Source organism: Dama dama, chromosome 12, assembly GCF_033118175.1.
Source record: "Dama dama isolate Ldn47 chromosome 12, ASM3311817v1, whole genome shotgun sequence".
Lineage (NCBI taxonomy): Eukaryota > Metazoa > Chordata > Mammalia > Artiodactyla > Cervidae > Dama > Dama dama.
This window is the reverse complement of record NC_083692.1, coordinates 59,090,724-59,103,165: the sequence shown is the minus strand read 5'-3', so window position 1 is coordinate 59,103,165 and position 12,442 is coordinate 59,090,724. Positions and strand designations below refer to the sequence as shown.

Here is a 12,442-nt window from a genome sequence, read left to right as displayed (position 1 = left end):
GCTGCTAATATATTATTCATGGGAAGCCTACAATCCTTTCTATGAGTTCTTTATGGATCCATCAGTCTCCATGGAGATACACAAAATCAAGGCGCTCATCTATTTGTGTACAAAAACTAGCGAGCTCCAGTATCACACATTATGGGTAGTAAGACTCCATAAAAAAAGAATTCTTGAGGTAGGTAGATATTCATTGTTGTCACTGTTTAGTCGCTAAGTCCTGTCTGGCTTTTGCAACCCTATGGACTGTAGCCCACCAGGATCCACTGTCCATGGAATTTCCTAGGCAAGAATACTGGGGTGGGTTGTCATTTCCTTCTCCAGGGGAATCTTCCTCATGAAGGGATCAAACCTGCATCTCCTGCCTTGGCAGGTGGGTTCTTTACCACTGAGCTACCAGGGAAGCCAAGATATTCATTAGAAACCATCTAAAGATTTCTTTGCCTAGATGTCTACGAAGTACAGTTATTCTGGCTTTTACTTTAAATATTACTAATGAGTCAGGTGGAAAAGTTAGAACAGGCTGTCTAAACCAACAACTGGGTATAGATAGACTGTCTATATATAGACAAAGATAGTATACTCTATATACACAGAGATATAATGTCTATATAGTAGGGTTTAAGGCTTTAAAGAATGAATAATAAAGGGAAACCACACATGATCTCATCAGTGAAACTAAACTCTTAGAAATATGGAATATATTCAGTTTTAGTTGATGCACAACAATAAGAAAAACTGCAAAGACAAGGCACAGAAGATATTTACAATGGCAAAGACTTGAACGATCCTATAAAAAGTTATTCAAACGGCCAATCAACATGTACAAGCACATTAATAATCCAGAAAATATAAAATAAAAACATTAGTTACCATTATAAATAGATCATATAATAGAAAATCTTAAATATGAAAAATGCATAAAGAGAGACATCATGCATTCTGGTAGGAGTATAAACTGTGTAACTTTGGAAAACTTTCCACTTTGGAAAACTGCTTGACCTCATCTATTAAATTTGACCAAGCAATTCTAACCCTGAGTACATACTATAGAGAAACAAAACACATGCACATGTATACCAAGAGACAGAAAAAAGAATATCCATAGAAGTGTTATCAATAATACCAAAAAAACTGTTGTTCAGCCAGAGAACAGTAAATAAATCATGGTTTATTCAAAAAATGGAAGAAAATTAAATTAGAAAAACATAAAATAACATCAGTGAATCTTATGTTGTGTGTTAGTCACTCAGTCATGTACAACTCTCTGTGACCCCATGAACTGCAGCCCATCAGACTCTGCTGTCCATGGGATCAACGAATCTTACAAATATCAATGTAACTTTGAGAGAAGATAAAAGACACAAAATACTATAATAATTTGATCTAATTGATAAAAAGCTCAGAAACAGGCTACATATATTTTTACTGATATATACATAGGTGGTTTAACTGTAAAGAAAAGCAAAAAAGTAACTGCCATTAAAGTCCGAGCAGTGACTTACCTGGTGTGCTTATACATTACATTTATTCATTATAAAGCATGTTTACACTTTTCTCTAAGTATACATCATAATAAAGTTTATACTACATATTAGACCCTTAGAAATTCAGTATATTTTTATGCGTACTGATATTTAAAAACGAGTTCAAGTTTTATCACAATTCTAATTTTTAATTTATTACTTGGGTTCTACCTACTACATTGCATGGGCAAAAGGTATCAACTTTAAACATGCTTTTCTTGACAAGTTATATATGGCAGAAGTTTAGAACAATGTTATACATAAAAGTTATTAATTACCTTTATAAAATATGAAGTTAAACCACTGTTGCTGTGTGTGTCTCCAAAAATTAATTTTTAAAAAGTCAACTTTTTAATGTTATTATTTTGAGAATTTATATTATCAAGTGATAGATAAAGATACATTTTCCCCTATCTACAACTTGGAAATTATATGAATATAAAAAATAAAGGCATTTCTCTATGGTCCATGGGAAGTAGTAAGACATTTAAGATACTTTCTTTTTATGAATAAAAACTATTAAAACTAACATCAGATAAAAAGTTTTTCAGTCTCATAAATCTAAGTACTTCTTTTTGTTCAGAAAACTTTTATCTTACCTTTAATAATTCAAAATAGTGCCAACAATGATATACTGGCACCAGCATAAGGCGTGGAAGGACATAACGAACTGCCTCTTTAAAACCATCAGCAATGGACTGCAAAGTGAAAAGACAAAATAGTATATCTCTGATATAAAGGTTATGTAAACAGCAGTAGCTAACAGAAGCAATTTTTAAGAATATAAGATACAGGGAACTCTCTGGCGGTCCAGTGGTCAGGACTCGCCACTTTAACTGCTGGAGCCTTGGTTTCAATCTCTGGTGGGAGAAGTAAGATCCCACAAGCTGCTAGGATCCCAGCAGCTGCACACAACTCAGCAACAACAATAACAACTTATACTAAACAACAATAATAACAACGTAGATGAAACAACAGCAACATAAGGGTATAGATATCTTTAATGTCTTTAATGGAACTAGTTTCTAGTCTAACCTCATTTGTGTTTTGAGCATGACTTAAAAAAAAAACAAGATAGAGATGTATCAAAACTATATTGAAAGCATTCTATATTGAAATCGAAGTGCTATAAATCAAGTTTGTTCCTTCTTTATCAGATAATTAAATATATACATTTCATCTTTCATGACTAATATAACGTTAACAATAGACTTCTCAGCTTTTTTTCCAAAAGTTTTGGGTTCCACATACCATAAAGGAATGCTGAAAAGCTATACATCTTCTCACGGTTTTTTATGTCACTTTTACTCAAAATGTTTTAAGTTTAAGTAGTTACAAAGAATTTGTTTGGGGGGATGTGGTACATTACAGATGTGATTTAAACCTATTTCACCAAACAATGATCTATAAATAAATTTCAGATTTAGCTCATTTAACTTAAGAAAAATGCTGTCATATAACTTAATTGATACAGCCAATCTTCACTGCCAAAACAAACAGCCAGATCAGACTAAATTTCCATAACAGGCCTGACTTCACTCTTAAGTTGAAATATACAAGTTAATATCACTGTCTTAAGTATAGGAAGCACCTGAAAGAAACTATAACTGCTTCTAACATAGCATGTTCAAGTATGAGAACTTTATAAGGCTCCCCTCTCCTTTATCATAATGGAATCAGTGAACTAAAATGGATGGGAATGGGTGAATTTAATTCAGATGACCATTGTATCTACTACTATGGGCAAGAATCCCTTAGAAGAAATGGAATGGCCATCACAGTCAACAAAAGAGTCCAAAAGGTAGTTCTTGGCTGCAACCTTAAAAACAACAGAATGATCTCAGTTTGTTTCCAAGGCAAACCATTCAACATCCCAGTAATTCAAGTCTATGCCCCAGCCACCAAAACTGAAGCTGAAGGTGATCAGAAGACCTAGAAGACCTCCTAGAACTAACACAAAAAACAGATGTCCTTTTCATCATAAGGGGTTGGAGTGCAAAAGCAAGAAGTCAAGAGATACCTGGAGTAACAGGCAAGTTTGGCCTTGGAGTACAAAATGAAGCAAGGCAGAAAGGCTAACAGATTTCTGCCAAGAGAACTCACTGGTCATAGCAAACACCGTTTTTCAACAACACAAGAGATCGCTTTACACATGGACATCACCAAATGGTCAACACTGAAATCAACTGAGTACAGTGTAGCCAAAGATGGAAAAGCTGTATACAGTCAGCAAAAACAAGACCGGAAGCTGACTATGGCTCAGATCATCAGCTCCTCATAGCAAAAATTCAGGCTTAAACTAAAGAAAGCAAAGAAAACCACTAGCCCAGTCAAGTATGACTTAAATAAAATTCTCTATGAATTTACATGGGAGGTGATGAAGAGATTCATGGTATTAGATCTAGATATCAAGGGAACATTTCATGCAAAGATGGGCACAATAAAGGACAGAAATGGGGGAGGAGCCAAGATGGCGGAGGAGTAGGACGGGGAGACCACTTTCTCTCCTACAAATTCATCAAAAGAATAACTGAACGCAGAGCAAACTTCGCAAAACAACTTCTGATCGCTAGCTGAGGTCATCAGGCGCCCAGAAAAGCAGCCCATTGTCTTCGAAAGGAGGTAGGACAAAATATAAAAGATAAAAAGTGAGACAAAAGAGCTAAGGACGGAGATCCGTCCCGGGAGCTCTTAGGCGGCATTGCTTGGGGTAGGGTCCGGGCCTGAGTGCCCTGAGGACAATCGGAGGGAGCTTCTGTGAGTTGCCAACTTGAACTGTGGGAGACCAAAAGAGAGAGAGTAAATTAACCGGCCCGAACACACTGCCGGCCGTTCGCAGAACAAAGAGACCGAGAGGGTCCAGAGAGGAGCTCGCAGGCTGCGGACCGGCCCAGCCCCGCCGGAGGCAGGAGGCAGCGGGGAGGGGAAGGTCGCGGCGAGACACAGGGCGCAGGCACCCGACCGGCGCGGGCGGGGACTGGGGCTGGGGACGCGGACGCGGAGGGCAGAAGGCGCGCGCACCCGACTGGCGCCAGCGGAAACTGAGACTGGGTCCGCGGAGGGGAGGGGGTGCGCCACACCTGGGGAGAGTGCGCCCACCAAGCCCCTGGCTGCCTGGACCGCTCTGACGGGGAAGGCACAGAGAGCAGGCGCAGCTTTTCCTTCCGCGCTTTTGTGGAACACCCGAGGGCTGGAACCTCGCGCAGCGCGGGGCGCGCTCCATATAGAACAGCCGGGAGCCTGAGCGGCGCAGACGGAGAGGGCAGGGTCGGCCCCTCCCGGCAGCGCCAGCCCATCCCGCGGCGCCAGCCCGTCACCACAGCGACAGCCCCTCCCAGCAGCGCCAGCCCGTCCCCGCGGAGCGACGGAACTAGCTACCTGAATAAGAGTCCACCTCCGCCCGCCTGTGTCAGGGCGGAAATGAGGCTCTGAAGAGACCGGCAAACAGAAGCCAAATAAACAAAGGGAACCGCTTCAGAAGGGACTGGTGCAACAGATTAAAATCCCTCTAGGAAACATTGACTACACCGGAGGAGCCTGTAGATATTGAGAAGCGTAAGCTGGAACGAGGAGCTATCTGAAACTGAGCCGAACCCACACTGACCGCAACAGCTCCAGAGAAACTCCTAGATATAATTTTACTTTTTTCTCTCTTTTTTTTTTTATTTTTTTTTTTTTATTTTTTCTCTTTTATTTTCCTTTAAAATCCCCTATTACTCCCCCATTACTCCTTAACTTTCATTTCCATAGACTTTTACGATTTTTTAATTAGGGGGAAAAAAAAAATTTTTTTTTCTTTTTTTTTTTTTCTTTTTTTTCTTTTTCTTTCTTTTTCTTTCCTTTTTCTCTTCTATTTTCTATTTTTCTTTTTCTTTCATTTCTTTTAAAGTCCTCTAGTACTCCTCTACTACTCCTTAATTTTCATTTCCAATACACTATAACCTTACAAAAAAAAAAAAAAAGAAGAGAAGCCCTATTTTTAAACCGAAGATTATTCTCTCCCAATCTTGACTCTCTGTTTTCTACCTCAGAACACCTCTATTTCCTCCTTTCCCCTTCTCTTCCCAATCCAATTCTGTGAATCTTTGTAGGTGACTGGGCTACGGAGAACACTCTGGGAACAGACAGCTGCGTAGATCTGTCTCTCTCCTCTTGAGTCCCCCTTTTTCTCCTCCTGTTCATCTCTATCTCCCTCCTCCCTCTCCTCTTCTTCATGTGACTCTGTGAACCTCTCTGGGTGTCCCTAACGGGGGAGAATCTTTTAGCCATTAACCTAGAAGTTTTCTTATCAGGGCTGTATAGTTGGAGAAGTCCTGAGACTACAGGAAGAATAAAACTGAACTCCAGAGGCAGGAGACTTAAGCCCAAAACCTGAGAACACCAGAAAACTCCTGACTACAAGGAACTTTAAGTAATAAGTGACTGTCCAAAAGCCTCCATACCTACACTGAAACCAACCACCACACAAGAGCCAATAAGTTTTAGAGCAAGACATACCACGCAAATTCTCCAGCAACGCAGGAACATAGCCCTGAACATCAACATACAGGCTGCCCAAGGTCACACCTAACACATAGACCCATCTCAAAACTCATTACTGGGCACTCCATTGCTCTCCAAAGAGAAGAAATCAAGCTCCACGCACCAGAACACTGACGCAAGCTTCCCTAACCAGGAAATCTCGACAAGCCAATCGTCTAACCCCACCCATTGGGTTAATCCTCCACAACAAAAAGGAACCACAGACCTCCAGAATACAGAAAGCCCACTCCAGATACAGCAATCTAAACAAGATGAAAAGGCAAAGAAATACCTTTACCAATAGTGTATTGGTAAAGGTAAAGGAACATGAAAAATGCCCACCAAGTCAAACAAAAGAGGAGGAGATAGGGAATCTACCTGAAAAAGAATTTAGAATAATGATAATAAAAATGATCCAAAATCTTGAAAACAAAATGGAGTTACAGATAAATAGCCTGGAGACAAAGATTGAAAAGATTCAAGAACTGTTTAATAAAGACCTAGAAGAAATAAAAAAGAGTCAATTACAAATGAATAATGCAATGAATGAGATCAAAAACACTTTGGAGGGAACCAAGAGTAGAATAATGGAGGCAGAAGAAAGGATAAGTGAGGTAGAAGATAAAATGGTGGAAATAAATGAAGCAGAGAGGAAAAAAGAAAAAAGGATCAAAAGAAATGAGGACAACCTCAGGGACCTCTGGGACACTGTAAAATGCCCCAACATTCGAATCATAGGAGTTCCAGAAGAAGAAGACAAAAAGAAAGGCCATGAGAAAATACTCGAGGAGATAATAGCTGAAAACTTCCCTAAAATGGGGAAGGAAATAGCCACCCAAATCCAAGAAACCCAGAGAGTCCCAAACAGGATAAACCCAAGGCGAAACACCCCAAGACACATATTAATCAAATTAACAAAGATCAAACACAAAGAACAAATATTAAAAGCAGCAAGGGAAAAACAACAAATAACACACAAAGGGATTCCCATAAGGATAACAGCTGATCTATCAATAGAAACCCTCCAGGCCAGAAGGGAATGGCAGGACGTACTGAAAGTAATGAAAGAGAATAACCTACAACCTAGATTACTGTATCCAGCAAGGATCTCATTCAGATATGAAGGAGAATTCAAAAGCTTTACAGATAAGCAAAAGCTGAGAGAATTCAGCACCACCAAACCAGCTCTTCAACAAATGCTAAAGGATCTTCTCTAGACAGGAAATGCAGAAAGGTTGTATAAATGTGAACCCAAAGCAACAAAGTAAATGGCAACGGGACCACACCTATCAATAATTACCCTAAATGTAAATGGGTTGAACGCCCCAACCAAAAGACAAAGATTGGCTGAATGGATACAAAAACAAGACCCCTATATATGCTGTCTACAAGAGACCCACCTCAAAACAAGAGACACATACAGACTAAAAGTGAAGGGCTGGAAAAAAATATTTCATGCAAACGGAGACCAAAAGAAAGCAGGAGTCACAATACTCATATCAGATAAAATAGACTTTCAAATAAAGGAACTGAAAAGAGACAAAGAAGGACACTACATAATGATCAAAGGATCAATCAAAAAAGAAGATATAACAATTATAAATATATATGCACCCAACATAGGAGCACCGCAATATGTACGGCAAACGCTAACGAGTATGAAAGAGGAAATTAATACTAACACAATAATAGTGGGAGACTTTAATACCCCACTCACAACTATGGATAGATCAACTAAACAGAAAATTAACAAGGAAACACAAACCTTAAATGACACAATGGACCAGCTAGACCTAATTGATATCTATAGGACATTTCACCCCAAAACAATCAACTTCACCTTTTTCTCAAGTGCACACGGAACATTCTCCAGAATAGATCACATCCTGGGCCATAAATCTGGTCTTGGAAAATTCAAAAAAATTGAAATCATTCCAGTCATCTTTTCTGACCACAGTGCAGTAAGATTAGATCTCAATTACAGGGAAAAAATTGTTAAAACTTCAAACATATGGAGGCTAAATAACACGCTTCTGAATAACCAACAAATCATAGAAGAAATCAAAAAAGAAATCAAAATATGTATAGAAATGAATGAAAATGAAAACACAACAACCCAAAACCTATGGGACACTGTAAAAGCAGTGCTAAGGGGAAGGTTCATAGCATTACAGGCTTACATTAAGAAACAGGAAAAAAACCAATTAAATAACCTAACTCTACACCTAAAGCAATTAGAGAAGGAAGAAATGAAGAACCCCAGAGTTAGCAGAAGGAAAGAAATCTTAAAAATCAGGGCAGAAATAAATGCAAAAGAAACTAAAGAGACCATAGCAAAAATCAACAAAGCTAAAAGCTGGTTTTTTGAAAAAATAAACAAAATTGACAAACCATTAGCAAGACTCATTAAGAAACAAAGAGAGAAAAACCAAATTAACAAAATTAGAAATGAAAATGGAGAGATCACAACAGACAACACTGAAATACAAAGGATCATAAGAGACTACTACCAGCAGCTCTATGCCAATAAAATGGACAACTTGGATGAAATGGACAAATTCTTAGAAAAGTATAACTTTCCAAAACTGAACCAGGAAGAAATAGAATATCTTAACAGACCCATCACAAGCAAGGAAATCGAAACTGTCATCAAAAATCTTCCAGCAAACAAAAGCCCAGGACCAGATGGCTTCACAGCTGAATTCTACTAAAAATTTAGAGAAGAGCTAACACCTATCTTACTCAAACTCTTCCAGAAAATTGCAGAAGAAGGTAAGCTTCCAAACTCATTCTATGAGGCCACCATCACCCTAATTCCAAAACCAGACAAAGATGCCACAAAAAAAGAAAACTACAGGCCAATATCACTGATGAACATAGATGCAAAAATCCTTAACAAAATTCTAGCAAACAGAATCCAACAACATATTAAAAAAATCAAACACCATGACCAAGTGGGCTTTATCCCAGGAATGCAAGGATTCTTTAATATCTGCAAATCAATCAATGTAATACACCACATTAACAAATTGAAAGATAAAAACCATATGATTATCTCAATAGATGCAGAGAAAGCCTTTGACAAAATTCAACACTCATTTATGATTAAAACTCTCCAAAAAGCAGGAATAGAAGGAACATACCTCAACATAATATAAGCTATATATGACAAACCCACAGCAAGCATCACCCTCAATGGTGAAAAATTGAAGGCATTTCCCCTGAAATCAGGAACAAGACAAGGGTGCCCACTCTCACCACTACTATTTAACATAGTGTTGGAAGTTCTGGCCACAGCAATCAGAGCAGAAAAAGAAGTAAAAGGAATCCAGATAGGAAAAGAAGAAGTAAAACTCTCACTGTTTGCAGATGACATGATCCTCTACATAGGAAACCCTAAAGACTCTACCAGAAAATTACTAGAGCTAATCAATGAATATAGTAAAGTTGCAGGATATAAAATTAACACACAGAAATCCCTTGCATTCCTATATACTAACAATGAAAAAACAGACAGAGAAATAAAGGAAACAACACCATTCACCATTGCAACAAAAAGAATAAAATACTTAGGAGTATATCTACCTAAAGAAACAAAGGACCTATACATAGAAAACTATAAAACACTGATGAAAGAAATCAAAGAGGACACAAACAGATGGAGAAACATACCGTGTTCATGGATTGGAAGAATTAATATTGTCAAAATGGCTATTCTACCCAAAGCAGTCTATAGATTCAATGCAATCCCTATCAAGCTACCAACGGTATTTTTCACAGAACTAGACCAAAGAATTTCACAATTTGTATGGAAATACAAAAAACCTCGAATAGCCAAAGTAATCTTGAGAAAGAAGAATGGAGCTGGAGAAATCAACCTGCCTGACTTCAGACTCTACTACAAAGCCACAGTCATCAAGACAGTATGGTACTGGCACAAAGACAGAAATATAGATCAATGGAACAGAATAGAAAGCCCAGAGATAAATCCACGAACCTATGGACACCTTATCTTTGACAAAGGAGGCAAGGATATACAATGGAAAAAAGACAACCTCTTTAACAAGTGGTGCTGGGAAAACTGGTCAACCACTTGTAAAAGAATGAAACTAGAACACTTTCTAACACCATACACAAAAATAAACTCAAAATGGATTAAAGATCTAAATGTAAGACCAGAAACTATAAAACTCCTAGAGGAGAACATAGGCAAAACACTCTCCGACATAAATCAAAGCAAGATCCTCTATGACCCACCTCCCAGAATATTGGAAATAAAAGCAAAACTAAACAAATGGGACCTAATGAAACTTAAAAGCTTTTGCACTACAAAGGAAACTATAAGTAAGGTGAAAAGACAGCCCTCAGACTGGGAGAAAATAATAGCAAATGAAGAAACAGACAAAGGATTAATCTCAAAAATATACAAGCAACTCCTGCAGCTCAATTCCAGAAAAATAAATGACCCAATCAAAAAATGGGCCAAAGAACTAAACAGACATTTCTCCAAAGAAGACATACAGATGGCTAACAAACACATGAAAAGATGCTCAACATCACTCATTATCAGAGAAATGCAAATCAAAACCACAATGAGGTACCATTACACGCCAGTCAGGATGGCTGCTATCCAAAAGTCTACAAGCAATAAATGCTGGAGAGGGTGTGGAGAAAAGGGAACCCTCTTACACTCTTGGTGGGAATGCAAACTAGTACAGCCACTATGGAAAACAGTGTGGAGATTTCTTAAAAAACTGGAAATAGAACTGCCATATGACCCAGCAATCCCACTTCTGGGCATACACACTGAGGAAACCTGATCTGAAAGAGACACGTGCACCCCAATGTTCATCGCAGCACTGTTTATAATAGCCAGGACATGGAAGCAACCTAGATGCCCATCAGCAGATGAATGGATAAGGAAGCTGTGGTACATATACACCATGGAATATTACTCAGCCATTAAAAAGAATTCATTTGAACCAGTCCTAATGAGATGGATGAAGCTGGAACCCCTTATACAGAGTGAAGTAAGCCAGAAAGATAAAGAACATTACAGCATACTGACACATGTATATGGAATTTAGAAAGGTGATAACGATAACCCTATATGCAGAAGAGAAAAAGAGACACAGAAATACAGAACAGACTTTTGAACTTTGTGGGAGAATGTGAGGGTGGGATATTTCAAAAGAACAGCATGTATACTATCTATGGTGAAACAGATCACCAGCCCAGGTGGGATGCACGAGACAAGTGCTCCGGCCTGGTGCACTGGGAAGACCCAGAGGAATCGGATGGAGAGGGAGGTGGGAGGGGGGATCGGGATTGGGAATACATGTAAATCCATGGCTGATTCATATCAATGTATGACAAAACCCACTGGAAAAAAATAATAATAATAATAAAAAAAAAAATAAATAAAGGACAGAAATGGTATGCACATAACAGAAGCATAAGATATTAAGGAGAGGTGGCAAGAATACACAGAAGAACTATACAAAAAAGATCTTCATGACCCAGATAACCACGATGGTGTGATCACTCACCTAAAGCCAGACATCCTGGAATGCAAAGTCAAGTGGGCCTTACGGAGCATTGCTACGAACAAAGCTAGTGGAGGTGATGGAATTCCAGGTGAGCTATTTCAAATCCCTAAAAGGTGATGCTGTGAAAGTGCTGCACTCAATATGCCAGCAAATTTGGAAAACTCAGCAGTGGCCACAGGACTGGAAAAGGTCAGTTTTCGTTCCAATCCCAAAGAAAGGCAATGTCAAAGAATGTTCAAATTGTACCACACAATTGTACTCATCTCACACGCTAGCAAAGTAATGCTCAAAATTCCCCAAGCCAGGCTTCAACAGTATGTGAACTGTGAACTTCCAGATGTTCAAGCTGGATTTAGAAAAGGCAGAGGAACCAGAGATCAAATTGCCAACATCCGCTGGATCATTGAAAAAGCAAGAGAGTTCCAGAAAAACATATACTTTTGCTTTATTGACAATGCCAAAGCCTTTGACTGGATCACAACAAACTGTGGAAAATTCTGAAAGAGATGGGAATACCAGACCATCTTACCTGCCTCCTGAGAAATCTGTATGCAAGTCAAGAAGCAACAGTTAGAACTGGACATGGAACAACAGACTGGTTCCAAATTGGGAAAGCAGTACATCAAGGCTGTATGTTGTCACACTGCTTATTTAACTTATATGCAGAGTACATCATGCGAAATACCAGGCTGGATGAAGCACAAGCTGGAATCAAGATTGCCGGGAGAGATATCAGTAACCTCAGATATGCAGATGATACCACCCTTATGGCAGAAAGTGAAGAACTAAAGAGCCTCTTGATGAAAGTGAAAGAGAACAGTGAAAAAGTTGGCTTAAAATTCAGCA

General features: G+C 38.7%; 1 protein-coding gene across 1 annotated transcript in view; it reads right to left on the bottom strand.

Moving 5' to 3' along the window:
* The window catches only part of SOS2 (SOS Ras/Rho guanine nucleotide exchange factor 2), a 105,366-nt gene that overhangs the window by 46,500 nt on the left and 46,424 nt on the right, over nucleotides 1–12,442 (bottom strand). Inside the window, exon 8 of the mRNA XM_061157406.1 lies at nucleotides 2,126–2,224. Coding sequence (XP_061013389.1) covers nucleotides 2,126–2,224 — 99 coding nt within the window. The remainder of the gene's footprint in view (nucleotides 1–2,125; nucleotides 2,225–12,442) is intronic.